Source organism: Clytia hemisphaerica, unplaced genomic scaffold (assembly GCF_902728285.1).
Source record: "Clytia hemisphaerica strain Z4C2 unplaced genomic scaffold, Clytia hemisphaerica genome assembly, whole genome shotgun sequence".
Taxonomy (NCBI): domain Eukaryota; kingdom Metazoa; phylum Cnidaria; class Hydrozoa; order Leptothecata; family Clytiidae; genus Clytia; species Clytia hemisphaerica.
Genome location: NW_027103722.1, coordinates 426,547 through 445,305, shown reverse-complemented (window position 1 = coordinate 445,305; position 18,759 = coordinate 426,547). Strand labels below are relative to the sequence as shown.

The window sequence follows — 18,759 nt, the reverse complement described above, 5'->3', positions numbered from 1 at the left end:
TTAAAGTCTCCAAGCTGCCAGCCTCGTTTTGGTGAAAAACTCGTCCCCAGGCCCCAAAAATCAAAATTTTCGAAAAATGAAAAAAACACCCCCAGATATTCACCCAAGGAACAAGTGTGCCAAATTTCAGCCAAATCCGACCTTTTTTGAAGTGTCCAGGCTGCCAGCCTCGTTTTGGTGAAAAACTCGTCCCCAGGCCCCAAAAATCAAAATTTTCAAAGAATGAAAAAAACACCCCCAGATATTCACCCAAGGAACAAGTGTGCCAGATTTCAGTCAAATCCGACCTTTTTTGAAGTGTCCAGGCTGCCCCAAAGTTTTAGCCTCGTTTTGGCGAAAAACTCGTCCCCAGGCCCCAAAAATCAAAATTTTCAAAAAATGAAAAAAACACCCCCAGATATTCACCCAAGGAACAAGTGTGCCAAATTTCAGCCAAATCCGACCTTTTTTGAAGTCTCCAGGCTGCCCCAAAGTTTTCGGTTCGGACGGACATACAGACATACATACATACAGACATTGTCAGATTATAGCTCAACTGAAGTTGAGAACTAATTTAAAAAAGATGGTTAAACATAAAAATTTCATTTTTGGACCTCCACTACCTATTTTTACTTACCTTGCTAATTCCTTTGTTGTGATTGAGGAGGAGAATGCCATTATTAATTTAAGTGTGGAACCACAGGAGGTTTACCTCCATCAAATGGTTCCAAGTATATCAAGTTCTCATCTTATCGCATCTTCATTTTCTCAACCATTTGATTGTTCTGTTTTTCTTTTTTTATCTAACAAAGACAAACAGAACACACGCTTTTTTATAAGAATAACTTCTATAAGAATATAAGGGTGAGGCATTCAAACTTATTAATGACGAAGAGTTTTTTTGCTATCATTCCTTTTAAGGAAATAATTGCTCTCCATAAAAATTTGAATACCTTCTGTAACTAACGTGGATCTTTTGGTTCATGTTCTTTTGAACGAAATACAAGAGCATAGAGTACTGTAGAGTATGTACTTTTCAATCAATTTTCAGGAATTTGTAAATTCCACTAAGAAAAAAAAAACTAAATAAAAAAGCACGGCATTGGTTCGGAATTTGGGGAGGTACTAGCCAATTTAATAGAAGCCAGAAGGGCTAGAAGTGAACCTACCTATGTAGGATTTGAAGCCATTAAAATTCTACCAAAGTTTTACCGCTAGATTTTCAAAAATGTACCACTCGAAAACAAAGAAATCGCCAGATTCTATCCGTTATCAAAAATACGGCGCATATTTCAAAGGCTTCACTTTTTCTTGCCTGAGATAGGTTAAAATTTTACATCTAGCCCTTCAGGCCTCTATTTCATTGGTACTAGCGTACAGCACAAAGTCGACCCGACAACAACTTCCTCGTCTGAGTTTGAAAATTGAATTAGCAAATAAATTTATTTTTAATAAACCTCTCATAAACATAAATATGTATAAACTATATGTTATACCCCTGAACATAAAAAGCATAGAGAAACATAAAAACATAAAAATCAACTAAATGGTACACTCAATCTAGTTTAGGTATAAACTTATTTCTTTTTTTATGATTTTTGTTAGCAACTACACTCAATCACACTTGTTAAGTAAATCCATTTAAAATATTCAAAGATTTGGAGATTTAAATTCGTGCCATCAATTCCGAAAAGAAACACTAAAACCTACAAAGAGACTCCGGAAAATGCGTTAAATAATAGAAAAGTAAAAATCAATGATATAAATAAATATTAAATGTTAGACTTAAAACTAAAATTCATTACTTTCGTTTTCGAGTGATCCTTGTTGAACGTGTCCCTTTACTTGGACTATCAACAACAGCTGTTGTTTCATTTGTTGAGTGTTCCTGAGTGAAATCAAGGTCTCCTTGCTCAACTTTTTCACTATCATTTTCAGTTTCTTTTAAAGGTTCACTTTCTGTAGACTTAGAGCCTTTATCAGTTGTAGTATGCTGGAGATTTTCAATGACAAAAACAACCTCCGTTGTCTTTGATTCAGTCTCTGGTAATTCTTCACTTGATTCTTGAAAATCTGTCTGTTCATTGTCTGGTTGAGATTCAGCTGTAATCGCTGGCGATTCATTGGTCAATTCAGCTACAGGTTTTTTAGGTGTTTGATCTTTCGGTGGTGATTCTACAACAGGCTGAAGACTCAATGTACATAACTGTTTAAAATCTTTCATTAATTTTCGTTGTTGTTTATTATCGATAATCCATCTCTGAATAAAGTCCATATCAATCTCAGCCAGATATTGGAGAAATTCATCTTCCCTGGACATTGGGTCAACCACTATTTCGTTGCGAATCTCCAAGAACATACCGTGTAAAATATCAGGGAGATCTTCACTTCGAATCATGGTACCTTCTCTAAGCAATGTAAACATGAAGGCGTCAAGGAAAGCATGATGCATGTTTTCAGGTGAGATGACTTCTTTGACACGTGGCATTGATTGGGGTTCTAATGTACCCAGATTCAGCATGGTCGGCGGTGGTAGGGTATTGGGTATGGGTGTAGACCGATGAAAATCGTAATCTCGACCTCTCTTTTTCTTCTTTTTGGCTGGCTCGTCAGATTCTACCACAGATTCAATTTCTTCAGTACTTTCTGGCGGCTTGTTGTTTGCACACTTACAACATTGACACAAAGAGGTACAACTTCTACCACTTGAAAAACAACTACAAGTCACCATGATGCAATACTTCTTCATTTTTTGGCGTCTTGATTTCAACCCACAAAGACAAGGAAAGAACTTCTTCTCAGAATTATCTTTGAGATATGTGTGGAAGAATCCGTTTTCAGTGTCGTAAACTAAAAAACTGGGTTGACAAACCTCAAGCTTTGAAATCGGAATAATCGGTAAAATCGGGATTTCTTTACATGTAGGTGTAAGCATGATAGGTAGGCCGAAGACGTTAGCTGCAGCATAAATGGTTGCTAGATCAACTTCCGCTTTCACTTTCCTTAGATCTGATTTCTGTTTTGGGTTTGTACGTTTCTTGCTTTCAACAAATAGGTGATTATAAGCTGTCTCATCTCCGCCGATCATCTCCTTGGAGAGAATCTTACTCAATGTTTCCAGATTCTCAGCTTGGTTCTCAGTCTCCCCGAAAACGATTCCTTTCTCAGAAACAGTCGATGTAAACGATTTCTGGCTTATCGCAAATATTTTTCGAGGTAGTTTCTTGTTCTCGCAAAGTTCTTTCAACATGAGATAGATACTGAGAACCAACGATGACGTATTTGGAATGTATTCAGGTAATGGAGGAGTCTCTTTTAAGCCAAGGACTTTCAAGGCGAATAGATTTTCCCTGGGAACGACGTTGTATAGTGATGAGACTTTCAGGTAATCGTGGTTGAACCATACTTCTGACATTAAGCTGACAAATTTGCGCATGGATTTGTGATTGTGGCTAACAGGCAACTTGAAGACGATTTCTCGGATGTTTAGAAATAGTTTCCCGAGTGGTATGAAACGCTGACATTTCTCAGCTGAAAAAGAAGAAAATCAAAAATCAAAAACATTTATTTGTGTTCCCTAAAAATCTTGAGTTAATTACTACACTTTTTTCTTTAAGGGGCTCGAGCCCTGAAATTTGGATGATTTAACCATGGCAAACGATAGCCCTCGACCAAATAGGTATAAATATGGTTTAATATCATGGGTGGTCAAAGCAAATTTCTCAGAAATTGAGCTAGAATGCTAAGCAACCTCAGGGCTGAAGCTAAAAATGCTTTTATAAAGAAATTGTGTATGTAAGTATCCTTATACTTTCCAGTAGAATAGTCAAAATACTGGCAATACCTTTCAAATTTAGAATTTCTACATCCAAGTACGGTAAATTTGAAGAAAAAAACCCTTTATATTTACAAACTGTTGCAACTCAAGCTTTTTTTGTATCCTTATTTAAATTGTCAAAATCATACAGGTGATGCGAAAGGAGATTTCATGGGCTGCATGTCACTTAGTCCGACACTTTCTAGTCCGGCAGTAAAATAGCCCGAATCTATAAATAAATTTAAAATTTATAAGTCCTTTTTTCCGACGTCACTTTTGTCCGAAAACGAAATATTTTAGAGTGTGGAATGTTAAATAAGGGTTTTTCACTGAGATAATATTAATAATAGTTCATTCTGGCAGCATTTTGACATAATTAGAAGTAAAGGACCAATCAAATTTGCGCAAAGATAATTTATAGCAAAAAGAATGCACCGCCCTAAAAGTCCCTTTTTGCATGTTCAGAATTATGCTATAAGGGTTGTAAACCACAAACTTTAATTCCAGCCCCCCCCCCAAAGAAGGGTCGTAAAAACAGCTAAATCAAATTTCTTGACTCTTGAAAGCCTAATCCTAATAAGCGTCCCAAAATTTAAAAAAAGTTGGGTTTAGAGGCCCAACCTCAAAGTCGGAACTTTTATAAGCACGTGGCTGCTTATAAAAAATGTGCCTCCTCTTCGGCGATTCATATTTCGTTTTATATGTTTTTTTGACTCGTTGTCGGACAAAAGTGTTGTCGGAATATTGATGCATTCGTCAAATCCAATTGTCATTTTTACTGTCGGACTAGAAAGTGTCGGACTACTGACGACCTCCCAGTTCATGTACCTCAAAAAGTTTCACAAATTGGTAAAAATCTAACAATTGAAAATGTTCGACTTTAGTTTGCAAAGAAAGTCAGTTTGGAAAGATGAAGGCTAAAGGACTGATTTTTGATAGAGATGGTACTTTAAAGGGATAATCAGATTGTTCGATATTTTGCCTGTAGTAACCTACTACGGTCTTGAGTAAAACTCTAAGTATTTTGGTCTAACTACTTTCCAAAGTCGAGATATCACAATTACTGAAAATTGGTTCTTACACGGTTCTTTCGTTGCTTGTAGCTAATATATCTCGACTTAGGAAGATAGTTAGGCAAAAATATTTTGAGGTTTAGTTCTTGGAAATAGAAGAAATCCACACGCCAAATATCTCAAACCATCTGATTATCCCTTTAAGTCTGGATCATTATAATTTAATGAGCTCAATGAAATTAACTACTGTAGATAAAATTTATATAATAAGAATATAAAAATTCTCCCTCAATTATTATGTGAAGAACAAGTGAAAAAATTATACACCTCATTCATCAAATACTAAGAATTAATTTTTACTCCTTAAATATCTAAAAAAAAATTATAAAATCACGAAACAAAGACAAGACTCGAAAATTAATGCGATACACGTTTTTTATAAGAACATAAGGCTTCGATGACCAGAATATTAAGAACAAGTTAAGAACATTTAAAGGCTTTGCAGAAACACCCGATTTCTTAAGAAAATGGACAAAAATACTTTAAATTGGCAAAAAGAAAACATGTTAAGAACATTTTTAGGCTTAAATCTCAAAAAGTCAAGAATATACGAAGGCTTCAACATTTTGGATGTTCTTATAAAAAAACGTGTATGAAAATGAAAAGTTTGGTCTATTCAGCCAATGCCCCAAAGAAAGAGTTCCAAATTTCAAAATTACTTTGTTTTGAAAGTAATGATATTAAGCTTTCAATTTCTCCAGTTTTACACAAAAACAATACACATTCAAGACAATGTATGTGGTTCAAATTGTTATTAAGGGCCTGTGACAGAACTTCAATTTCTGCTGAGTCTTTTTTTAAAGATAATGAAAATGTTAACAAATAATCTATGAAAAAGTTAAGATAATTTTCTTATCTTCCAGCTTCCATTCGTTTAGTTATTTGGCATGACCAAATTTTGTTTTTTCGTCTTTTCAAATTCACTCCAGTACACCCTATAATTGACCCATTTACCAATCATTTCTTTAGGATCTGATATAATGTAACTTTCAAATGAGCTGTCGTTGGAGAGAGACTCAGTGACCTGTGAATACTCTTCAAGCAACTGTTTGGAAATCACTTCTTGACAAACATCAAGAAAATTTACTCCAGCGCCTTGGAGAAGAAGGAACAAAAGTGACTCCAGTAATAAAGATTGCTCAATGGATAACGGGTTAGACATTTCATTACATTCAGACTTTGCTGCCATACTCATGCGTTTCCTTCTTTTGCTTTTTTCGATAACAGGTCTACCATTTAAACAATTTTTACAGAAGCAACCTCTATTACATTTCACAGACCTTTTGTAACACGAACATTTATCATTATACTCGCAATGTTCTAAGTCTTTTACTTTATCTCTCCTACCACACCGACAAGCTGTTGCAATTTTCATTGATTTCAAGCTGACAAGACATGTAAATTCCTCCTCTTTTGGTCCACACCACAAGTAGAATTTATGGTTTACTGTCCCTTCACTAGGAACGATTGGTAAAAATGGTAAACCAATTCTAGAAGGTATGAGAATGATCATAACATTAAGAGCATTCACTGTACTTTGGAGAATGTGGCATAAATCTACTTGATCAATATTCAATGGCGAAGTTTGAATACATCCAGCATACTTTATAGAGTTTTTATTCAGCTCATTACAGACGATCTGTATCAAAGTGGTAACAATTTGGCTGTACGTTAATTGCCCAGTTATATTAAGTGTTGATAAAAAGTCTTTGTAACTTTGTTGAAGTTCCTCATTGTTGAATAAATCCATAAGATGATAGGGAAAAGTTGACAAGAAATTCCCTGTGTGATTGATTTCTGTAAGATTTAATCCAATCAATAAATTCTGAATAGGAAAACTTTCATTCTCGACACCACTTGCATTTTTGTTACATTCTAAATATTCGTTTGTTTTCCAAACGTCTAACGGTAATGCTGTCAAACCCTTGACTGCGTACGATCCATTCAAAGAAACATCATCATTTAGTTTGCTTTCGACTTTGTATTCTTTGAAATGGTTAGCCAGATCCAATGTCTTTCTTCTTTTCCAACCTAACAAAAAGCAATATATTCTACTCTTCCAGAGTTCAGCATAGTTACCAAGTGTCCCGCATCCTGCAGAACATGTACGCAAATCGACTTTTTGTCCTGCCGAACGCCCGCATCCTCTGTTTGTCTCGCATTTTCAAACATTCATTAGAATTACGCACAAAGTGACGCAAAAATGACGAAACACAGCCAATAACGAGGAAGATGATTGATTAATGATAAAAAAGGAAAAAATTAGACAGGGTTTTTGTAATTTTCCCATCAACTCAATGTTCAAAGATTTTCTAAGGGGGCTCTGGGCTCTCTGCCCGAAAAAAACCCCATTGAAATGCCTAGCTCAATTTCACACTTGTTTCGCTTGTCCCGCATTCATAATTTTGAAACTTGGCAACTATGGTTCACACCGAGCAAACACCTTTTTCCAAAAAGTAAACCTTTTTATATTATACACCTCACCCAGACACCCAGATGTTTCTTTTTTCTCACTATCTTGAAATTAGCAAAAATTGGGGGTATCAAGTTAAAGACTTATTTCCAAAAAATGGACTGGAAGCTTTTTTATTTTGATGCGACGATATACGGATAACATTTTTGCTCGAATACTGATACCAATCGATTTCAATATTTTGTACCAACATTTAAAGTCTATTTCAAATTAGCTGACAGTGTTTTTCAAACCTTAATAACTTTTGATAGAACTTGAATTACTCTCAGGCAGGGGGGGGTCGGTACTAAAATCTCAGACATCATGACATTTAGTGACGTGGTGGTATGCAAAAAAGCTCAAAAATAATTTTAGTACCATGTGTACTAAAATACTAAAAAGGGTGGTCTCTTAAAGAAATTTTTGAAAAATCTTAGTATTTTGTTCTAAAATCAGCCAAAATGGAGTTTTTTTTTAACAATTTTGGAAAAAATTTGATTTTTTTTTCAGGAATTTTCGAAAAAATCTGCAGAAATCTTTCAGAACTTTTCCAAATTTTTAAATATTTTTTGAAAATATTTTTATGTACAGTTCAGCACAGTTTAGTAATAAAATTATATTATTTTGCAGATTGATGCACTAAATTCGACTAGGTTTGTAACAATGACCCCATTTTGGTAAATTTAAAGCCGTAAAAGGGCAAAAAATGGGTGGTATCTATGTTAAATTGTTCAAAATAATTTTAGTACATGTGTACTAAAATAACATTTTCGAAAAAATAGGTGGGGGTATGTCAAAAATTAGCGAAAATCCTTTTAGTACTCATGTATGTCTGAGATTTTAGTACCGACCCCCCCTGTCTCAGGTACCTAATAGCCGCCCCCCCGCTTATTAATTTTTGGGAGAATGTTTTTGAAAGTTCCCTCTTTTTTCCTAAAATTCAGCTGTCTTAGCCTCCTTTTCAAAAATTTTCCACCCAGGACATTTTTATTCCAACCCCCACCCCGCTTATTAAGTTTTGAGATTTTTTCCAACCCCTGCTTATTCCAATCCCCCGGCTATTAGGTACCCGAGAGTAGTTAACAGTTTCGCGTGCGTTAAAAAGATAATCCGGAGTGGAATATCATAAAAAAAGTGAAATATGATTCAAAGATGAATGAGGCATTAAAACCATTTTCAACAGAAGCTCCTCGATGAGTACTGTCGATTAAAGGTATAGTTTGTTGAGATTGCATGTCTAGATCACAAGATATTTCACTTATAAATCTTGCTGACTCAGCAAAAAAACAGCCAAAACGCTAAAATATGCTGAGTCAGCAAAATTTAAAAGCAAATATCTCGAGATCTAGACATGCAATCTCAACAAACTATAACTTTAATCGACAGTACTCATTGAGAAGCTTCTGTTGAAAATGGTTTTAACCCTTCAATCATCTCTTAAAATTGCTGACGTCAGCAAGAAAAATTGCCATTTTTAAGCAATTTTTGTCATTTTCTCGGGATGTGGTTGACGAATTTTACAAATGACCCCATTTTAGACATCTCCTCTTCGAGCTTTATCAAATGGAACAGTCAAAATAAATCAATTTAAAACTTTAAAATTGATGAACTTTTTTTGCCCAGGAGGAAAAAATTGACCTATTTCATTTTTGGAAAGCTGACAAAATTATCTTTCCAACGGTATATAGAAACCTTTTATAATAATTTTTTCAAGGTTGACCCTATTTTAGACGAAATTCTACTGGACTATTAAAAGAAGTTGATTTCCTTCTTCTTCATTTTCAATTATCATTTTCCGAACTTTTTTGAGTTTTTTCTTTATGACAATATTCCACTACTGTTTGTATTTTCAACGAGCACAAAATCGTTGTTTAATTAAAATTCTATCAAAAGTTATTGAGGTTTAAAAAAACACTGCCAGCTAATTTGAGATATAGTTTAAATGGAGATTTTCAGACCTCTTTCTCATTGAAAGTTTTAATATTTCGTAACAACATTCATAAGAAAGACTCCATTTCCCTTGTATCTCTTAAAAATTTCAATGATGAAAACATTATTTCTTGATTTCACATGTTCTTTGAAATACCAACAAAAAAGGGTCTTTTACCGATACTGAAATGCTCTTGAAATATCAATAACTGATTAATTTTTTTGCCTAATACCAAATATTCCGTATGCACCCCCATTAAAAGGTACAAAATAATTCACTTACAGAAATTTTGAAGATCTATGCTTTGCACAAGTTCCTCAGGTGGTGGTTCTTCTACATTGATAGCTTTGGTGACCCCAACATCAGCAGTTACTTCTTGATTAATTTCTTGAGTTTGGTTTTCCTCGGAATCCTGGCTTTCCTTGGTTTCTGGGATCTCTTGGGTTGCTTCAGATTGAAAAGCATTTTCAATTGTTTCTGTTGCTAGCTCTTGTTCACTTTCAATACCTTTGGGGAACTCAACCAGCTCAACAGTTTCATGCTGCTGATGTGACCAAATAGGTTGATATTTCATGTTGCCAAGCTTTTGGCAATTGTAAACATAGACCATGTGTGCGACCATAGCACATGCACTTTGTACTCCAAGAAATAAGGGCTGAAACACTTTCGATAAGAGGTCAAAGATTTTCTTAGTCTTTTCTTTGACAAGTTCTTGCCCTTTAGTCGGTACACACCCATTTCGTACATGAAGCAAAATATTATCCATTACATCAATAAAGGATTCATTTAACAATGCACCATTTTCCTCTTTCGACCACTTGGAATAGAAAGTGTTCAAGTTGGAGATCATTTGTAATTGGTTTGCATTTTCGGTGACAAGATTGGTTTTAAAAACACTGTCAAGATCTTTGTAAATTTCATGTTTGTCATCATTGCAATTAATCATTTCTTTCAATAGATTTTTTGCATAATCAAGATCAAACACAACACTTGCATTGGGAAAAGCTTCTAATATACTGTCCCTTGAGACGCAACAATAATTACTCATTGATATAGTTTCTGTTTCAGGATTAAAGGGCGCAAGGGCAACAAGACATTGTATGATTTGGTCAATACATACATCTTTTGTTAAACCGTAGGCTTTGATACATCCAAACTCATTAAAAATCATAAACATGCTATCAAAAAGTTTGTTCCATTTGTAAGTGTTTTTAGGGCCAGCGGTAAGACGTTCTTTGACCCCAATATTTACATTAAACTTTTCACCATTTGTAACAACATGAAGTTGAGTAAATGGAATTCTATCCATTTGGGACTGGTAAAGATCTTTGTTTAGATCAAATTGATTCAGAAAGTGATGGCGAATTATTTGATCTGATGGTGATATAACCATGCTGTCTTCAAGTTCTGGTAGATTAGGGTCAAATATAAAACGTTTTCGTTCATATTCATCTGTAAACATACCTTGCATAATGTTCTCAATTTCTTTGAATGAATGTCCTTGCTCGAGCAGTTTGATTGCAAAATCATAACAAGCAGTTGTCATTCCAGCAGCATGGGTTAGAAGGAAAGGCACCATTTGAGAAGGAAGCTGCTTTAAAAAGCCAACATGGTAAGAGACAACATTGTGGCCTTTGCTACAAGAATAAAACTTGCCAACTAGCGCACACCACCAGGCTCTATCCCATAACATACGAGGGGTTTGTTTACCGCGAACACACCAAGTACTCTTGCGGACAGCATTGCGTATATCTTCATCTTGATGGCAATGTGGACAATAAAGCTCTTGGTTAAATTGGGATAAGGGATCCCAAATCATAACATATGGAAGAAGGGCTAAGGTTTGGCTTGGAAGTGTATCAGGAGCATATTCTGTAAGGTCCACATATTTTGTTGTTTTGCACTCAGGCTTTCTTTGCTGTAGAAGGCTCCTTATCACATCCAGAATTTCTGTAGTCAGTTTCATAATGACCTGTGAATGAACAAGAAAAAAACGAGAATCATTAATTATTTCGGCCTTCTTTATTGAAGTTGGGTGATCTTGCATGGAAAGCCTAGTATGTTATGATGCATCAAAACCTTGATTTTGGTCTGTGAAAAGTTTGTTGATAGTGGATACAGAAAAGACCCGTTTTGTATATGAAATGCATAGTGATTGTACTCCAAATTCAAGTAGTATATTGTCACTGTCAAACGTGCTAACCGCATTGACTCAACTTCAGTATCTTTTAAATTACTTTGTAGGCAAGTCTCCAGCCTGCCCAAAAGTTTTTAGCCTTAGTTTGTGACCATGTCCCTAAAAATTAAAATTTTCAAAAAATGAAAAAAAACACCCCCAGATATTCAAGTCTTTGCACCAGTTATCTTTCTTGGAATTTCATACTCTACCTTTTTTTTTTTTTCAAACTTAATATCGCTACCTTAATTCAAAAGAGGCCAAAGTCCTGTGAGCTTTAATTCAAAAGGAGTCAAAGTCCATTTTGGTCATTGTGAGAAAATTGCAATTAAAGTTTTTCCTTTATTCGGAAACCATTTTTGATGGTAAAGATTTGGAGTATATGTTTTCTGAAAGCCATAGCTTTAACTTGTTTTTTCCATGCAAAGAAATTCTTTTAGAAAGTAGATATTTTTGAACATAACAGGTGCAACTTAGTAAATCTTGTAGAATAGACTTAGGCCTTTTTTTAATTAAATATGAATTTTGAAAAATGTGAGGGTTAATTTCTGCCTTTAAAATTTCAAAACCTGCACATATGACACTCCAAAATAAAGCCACTTACACCTAGATTCAAGATAAAGAGAAAATACAATCTTCAGTAAAATAGGGAAAAACTCAATTACTTTAATTGTAGAAATCTTAGCGAGAGTAATTTTAGCGTTTTAGCGAATTTTCCCTATTTTCGCTAAAATAAATCTCACTAAAACAAATTTCTGGTTATATTGCCTTGATACATTTTTATCAATAGGAAGGGTTTCAGTGCAAAGAAATGCTAGAAAACGAAAGCAATCAATACAGGGGGGGGTCAAGCAGTTGATCCAAAACACCATGCCTGTTTTGACCGTGGTGGTCTATTTTCAAATTTCTATAAATACAGTTAATCCAAGAGTGGATTAACTGCCAAAGGGGTGGTCTCTGAAAAAATTCTGGGAAAAAATTGGACTTTATCTGCTTTATATGTCATTCTGTAAAATTCATTTATTATAATTCGTGCTAGTTTTGCCTCTTCTTCTGTCTTTAAAACGTCAAGCTGCAAACGATTCTACATCGTTGGGGACACTTAAAGGTTGGGTAGGACTGGGCCTGAACCACAAGATCTAACTGACTTTGAATGGTTATAGAGCTAAATTGCGCTACATGATAGTACAGAACTAGTTTGAAACTGTATGATGGTATTGGCACCTGTTGGCATGAATCCCATCTATAACCTCTATCAATACCTAGACCTCTATTTGATCCTAAAAAAGAGATATTTGAATCTTTTCTGAGGCATACAATAACGTTTGTTATAATTTTGTTTCTTACTGCCTTTTATCATTTTGAATAATATTATTACCTGTTCATACTAGATTTATTTTCTCTAGATTTTCATAGTTATTCATACTGATTCATAGAAATATTACTTTCTTGATTATTTCAAAAAGAAATCCATCGAAAATTACTTAGTAAGTCGACCAACATCAATTAAAATAACTTAATGAATGTCAGAATGCTCTGGTAGAATTTCAGAATGCTCTGGTAGAATGCTTTAGGGGGTGGTAAACAAAGATTGTGATTGAAAAACAGTTAATCCATAGGTGGATTAATTGTCAGGATGGGTGGGTGGTCCTAAAAATCATTCAAAATCAGTTACTACGGATGATGTTTTGGATCAACTGCTTGACCCCCCCTGATCAATAATGTAATACGAGTATTCGCTAAAATTTATCCACACGAAATTTTTTGAAATCTTGATTCGCTAAAATAAATCCAAAAAAATCAAGATTTTCCTGACTCGCTAATATACGCTAAAATAAGTCTCGCTAAAATTTCTACGATTGCAGTAAACTTTTTAGGATGCATGGACTTAGGCCCATTTGCAATTCAATTGGTCTTAGTCCTTTTATTGCATATTGTTAACCGGTTGCATATTGTTAATGCAATTGGTTCTTTTCGCATGACGACGGGCCGACAATGGGCAAAGTTGCCCGTCATTAGGAAAATTCATTGTGGCGTCACTTTTTGCAAAGGAAAATGAACAATATGTTGACATCATTTCACTCATTTTTATCTCTGACGCCAGAATTTATAACAATTTGTTAGCTCTTTTCACTTATTTTTTCGCTTTATTTCGCTATTTTTCCTGGATAAAGCGCTAAAAATCAATGGTAGCTGAAGGAAATGGTTAACAAATACAATAATGACCGGTTTTTTTGGGCTGTACTGAAAATATTGCCCTCGGTCAACACAACAACCTCGCAAGCTCGGTTGTTACTTGACATCGGCCAATATTTCTCAGTACAGCCCTCACTAACCGGTCATTATTGTATTAAAGTTGATGATTTTTTGAAATTTTGACATGGAAAAAAAGTCAGTTTTTTAAAAATAACTTTCGAGCTACTTTTTCAAATTTAATGTATGATAGCTCAAAATTCAAGTTAGAGCATCCTCTTTACGATAAAAAAAGAATGAACAAAAAATTTAAATCCTGAAGCTCACAATATCTCGACAAACCTGTATACTTTTTTTTGGTGCACCCGATAGAATCTTCAGAATAAAGTGTGATACCTCACCCTCTTAAATTGTGCTGAAATTTGGACCAAAATGACCTATCACACAAGAAAATAAAAACCTAAAAATTTTGAAGATACAGCGTTTCAAAGATAGGCTACTAATCACAACACTTGGACTTGAAATTTTGCAGTAAAGCCTGGTAAAGCGCAAATTACTGTCTAAGTAAGATTTCTGAATGAGTCTAAATAGTTTTCAAAAAGGATTTAAGTACTGTTAAACCCATTTATTTTCTTGTGTGATAGATAATATTTTGGTCCAAATTTCAGCAAAATCCAAGAGGGTGAGGTATCACACCCTGGAGACTCTTAGAAAAATGACTCTTAAAGGTTTCAGGGTCTCACATATCGATTCTTCTAACGTCAAATTGACGCGAAGGGGTCAAGGTTAGAGTCTGTGACGCTAAGAAATTTCACCATCAATATTGCTTTTTGAGACATTTATTCCGTAACAGATGTTGTTACTTTCCATATTTCTTTACCTCATTTTATAAACCTAAGATTTCCTTGGTGAAGTTTATTTTTCTTTCATTGAAAAATCTTAAAATTTGATACAAGATGATCTCAAAAAAAGTTTTAACTTTTGATGGTCATTGTACAGCTTCGCAGAAAATTTAGTCAACAACTTCTCGATGAGGTAGAATCTTCCCAAATGGGCAGTTCCAGAAAAAAACCATTACTCCCCTGTGGACGACAGAGTTTTTTCGATTTTTTTTTCACTTGGAAATCTTGAGAAATTTGAAAAATGTTTCGGAAAATCCAGCATTTTTCCTCATTATTTAGTAAAATGTATCGGAAAATCCATAAAATTTGCTCTATTTTCTTGCCAAGTAATGGAAAAATCCATAAAATTTGCTCTATTTTCTTGCCAAGTAATGGAAAAATCCATAAAATTTGCTCTATTTTCTTGTCAAGTATCAGAAAATCCAAGAATTCTCCATAAAAAATCTTGAATGTTACGGAAATCCTGAAGTTTTTCAAAAGTAAATTATTACGGAAAATCCGTGTCGTCCACACAGGGGGTAACGAGTCCCCCCCAGCGGTTTGCGTGATGGCATGATTGGAACTTTTTTCTTGCGTGATGGCGTGATTGGAGATTTTTTTGGCGTGATTATGGCGTGATCAAAATTTTGGCGTGATAGGGCAAAAATTTGAGGCGTGATGCGTGATTTGGGCTATTTTTCGCTTTTTTTTGTGTTATGACAAATTTTAGCGATTTTCGCGATGCGTGATGCCTGACGGGGAAAATTTTGCGTGATGGCGTGATTATTAGGGATGCCGCCGAGGGGGCCTTACAGACCTGCCAACTTAAGATGTTCATTTGGCGTGAGATAAAAATGTCGAAGGAAAATCCGAAATTTTAGCCCGATTTTTCCCATTTTCCGACTTCAGAAAACGGAAATTTTTTTCCAAAAAATCGGAAAATCGGGGAAATTTATTCCAAAAATCGGAAAATCAGGGAAATTTTTTTTCCAAAAATCGGAAAATCGGGGAAATTTATTCCGAATATCGGAAAATCGGGGAATTTTTTTTCTCCCAAAATCGGAAAATCGGGGAAATCTATTCCGAAAATCGAAAAATTGGGGAAATTTCTTTCAAATATCAAAAATGCGTGAGAAATCAAACTTTTGAAAAATTGCGTGAGACAGTGTTGGAATGCGTGAGTCTCACGTCCAATGCGTGAGAGTTGGCACCTCTGGCCAAAATCTTTTTAAAAATTCCTTACCTGGGAAACGACGGTGAAAATCTGGTCAAAACACTTATACGCAAGTTGAAAAGATACCTCAAAAATGATGTAAAATTGATAGTTCGTTACCAATCAAAGAAGTTATCTATGTTTTGTCCGACTAAGGATAAGGTCTTGGGTGAGCATAAAGCAAATGTTATTTATGAAATTAATTGCCCAGGCTGTGGAGAGAAGTATATCGGTAAAACGGATAGATGTTTTAGAACCCGAATGCTTGAGCATGGGAGAAGGGCAGATCAACCAATGCATCAACACTTAAAACTTTGTGATAAATTCCATGACGTTACAAACTTTTTTGCTCTCACTCGGTTGTTTGATAATTCCGACGGGATCGACCATAAAGAACATATGATTAATGCAGTATTGAATAACTGTAAAATTTTAGACATGAATGATAATTGGTCACAATTATCTTTTTTAGAGGCATTTTATATTAAGAAATTTCGGCCTAAAATTAATGACGGTTTAAAAGCTTCAAAAGAGCTTCAATTGTTTGGATAGGCCCCTGACAATTGATTACTCTCTCTGTTTCTTTTAAGCCGTTATTCTTTTATATCAATTTTATTATTTCATTCCCTTGTGCATAGTTTTATTTAATCTCATTAATGTTTTTAATTACGATTTTTATTACCTGCTGTACTGATTTTTAGAATAAATTGTAGCATTTGAAATGTTTCTAGTATATGGTTGAAAATGATGACATAAAGATAGTCGAAATATTCCTATAACATCGACTCTATTTTCTTGTTGTTTTTTATTTAAAAATCCAAGGAAATGTTTATTTTTGGGTTATGCTTCTTCTTATACTTTTTGAAATTGTCTGGCACTGTTGGATTCTGGCCTTGGTAACGGACTATAACTTGAACTGCCCAATGGGCAGGAAGTTCTTTCCATTCGGAAGAATCAAAATGGGCTATTCTATTTTTAATGTAGCCAGGGGTATTGATGACAAACTTTTCCAGGGGGCTTTGAGCTTGGACAGTTAGCCACACTAGCGTCCCGCCAAAATGCGTATCAAAGATTAATGCTGCGAAAGCGCTATATCGTTTACTTGACTCTCAAGCAAAAAAATGCACTGCAAAACTTCTAAAGGGATTCATGAAAAAATAACCCGGCGCTTTTTAATGAAATTAACATTTTCAAAAACTTTGAGAAATTGCCTAAAATTTGAGCCATAGATGAAAAGATTTGAGCCAAGCCAACCTTGAAAACTAATTTGAAGATCAACTTCCCAAGAAAAAGATCTACGGGGGAGGCGGAACCCACCTAGATCCGCGCACTGCCAGATAGGCTATCTCCCGGAAATTTTGCCGGACCTCAAACAATGACCCGTTTACATGTGCGTAATTGTGTTTACTTTAACCTATAAAGAAGGCCTTAAAAATCGAAGCGCTGTCTCGGGAATTGAATGACAAATTATGGTTGGTTGATTTTGGCTGCTGCACGTTTTATTTTGTTTCCAACTTTCAAGTTTGAATTTAATATTGTCTTGCAAACTTGATTCAGGTAACTCTCATCCTTGTTGTTCAAATGTATCCTGTAGATGACTGATGTTGTTTTTTCTGAAAGCTAGATTTTCTAGTGTGACTAACTGTTGGATTTTCCAAGGGGGGATCATTGAAAGTCTCCACCAGGCCCTTCTAGGTGCCATTGAAGATTTCCAGGGGAACCTTTTCTCATAAGCTAGCATCAATACTTACCTCTTTGTCACAAAACTATATTTTTCAGGGGATATAGAGGGGGGTGCCCAGTGCTGCCCAGTGCACGAACGGCAAACTTATTTTTTACTTTTCTCACTTACTTTTGGTTTTTACATAAATCCTTTTTGACCATCTCGTAAATAAGCTTGAAGTCCTTCTTTCAGTTTGCTTTCACTTTATTTGAAAGTTTCTTCTTGGAATAATAAGTCGTTAAAGCAAGCGCTATTCGAACCCAGTCCGCGAACGAGGAACCAGTTCGCGAACGATCTTTTGAAAGAAAAATTAGAGCTCTGCTCGCAGGTAATACTTTAACTCTCTTCCGAGATGATACAGGGGTATTTGAACTTTTCAAAACCACGCGCTTTTTCACTAAAAAAGCGTCTTTTTTATAAGAACTTTAGTGTTTTACTAACCTGTTTATTTTTGTAAATATTTTCTTGTCGTCCATTTTTTTGTTTTCCTTTTTAAGTTTTGCTCATCGAAAAGCGCGGCAATGTAGTGTCTTCTTTTTTTAATTGAGATCGCCAGCGCTTTCGAATGTTTTGACGTTGCAATGTCTTCATTTTGAATATGGTGTTCGGATCGTTCGCGGACTGGAACCTTTTTGATATCAACTACTGGTGATATGTTTCTATTGATTTTGAATTAATGAGCTAACATGTTTTAATGAAATTTTGTGTGATGGAAGATAAAAGGTTTTTAAAAGAGGAAAGTCATTTTCAGAACTCTTCTTGCGCAAATTTTCTTATAAAAAACATTTTCTCTCGCGATCAGCCATATTTACAAAAATCCCGAATTTCGTGATTTTTTTACTTGGCCTCGTTCAAAATCGGTTTGGTGTTGTTCTAGTGCTCCGTTTATTATAATTTTTGGAGAGATTGCAAGGAATAGTTTGAGGATTCTGCTGCACAAAGGAAGTTCTATAGAAGTTTGTTTTTGGTTGTTTTTTTCAAGTTCAAAGACGCTCGTTCGTGCACTGGGGCCGTTCGTGCACTGGCGAACTGACTCTAATAAAGTTTTATTCAAAATTTCCATCCAGGGAGTTTGTGAAAAAAAAGTTGCTGCTTGCAGGTTTGCCACGGAAAAGATTGAGGGAAAAATCAAATCAAAAGAGCAACACCAACAAATGAGTAAGATATAAATGATTAATTCACCTGTAAATGAGATGTCGCTTAGTATTTCGTTTTCAAGTCATTTTGGAACTCCATGCGTCTTCCTCGAAAAGAATCAAGCAAAATGATCAAACCAATTTTGTGGCGGCATAAATGATTGGAAGCTCAACTTCACGGAGATA

At 35.0% G+C, this 18,759-nt stretch overlaps 3 protein-coding genes across 5 annotated transcripts in view; all 3 read right to left on the bottom strand.

Moving 5' to 3' along the window:
- The window catches only part of LOC136804585 (ERI1 exoribonuclease 2-like), a 21,625-nt gene extending 20,838 nt beyond the window's left edge, over positions 1–787 (bottom strand). For both annotated transcript variants that reach the window (XM_067061185.1, XM_067061186.1), the window contains exon 1: positions 617–787. In XM_067061185.1, coding sequence (XP_066917286.1) covers positions 617–657 — 41 coding nt within the window. In that variant the 5' untranslated portion in view covers positions 658–787. The remainder of the gene's footprint in view (positions 1–616) is intronic.
- LOC136804586 (uncharacterized) overlaps positions 1–16,237 on the bottom strand; it is a 27,267-nt gene extending 11,030 nt beyond the window's left edge. The window contains exon 1 of the mRNA XM_067061188.1: positions 16,228–16,237. The gene's annotated coding sequence lies outside the window, so the exon portion shown is untranslated. The remainder of the gene's footprint in view (positions 1–16,227) is intronic.
- On the bottom strand, positions 1,592–18,759 carry LOC136804584 (uncharacterized). 2 transcript variants are annotated; one of them, XM_067061183.1, is made up of 3 exons: positions 18,620–18,757; positions 9,534–11,223; positions 1,592–3,510 (listed from the first exon to the last, which is right to left on the bottom strand). In XM_067061183.1, the coding sequence occupies exons 2-3, from the start codon at positions 11,215–11,217 to the stop codon at positions 1,781–1,783; spliced, it is 3,414 nt and encodes a 1,137-aa protein (XP_066917284.1). In that variant the 5' UTR covers positions 11,218–11,223; positions 18,620–18,757; the 3' UTR covers positions 1,592–1,780. The 2 variants fall into 2 exon arrangements, with proteins under 2 accessions (XP_066917284.1, XP_066917285.1); XM_067061184.1 differs by lacking the exon at positions 1,592–3,510 and adding an exon at positions 5,593–6,900 and having other exon boundaries at positions 18,620–18,759.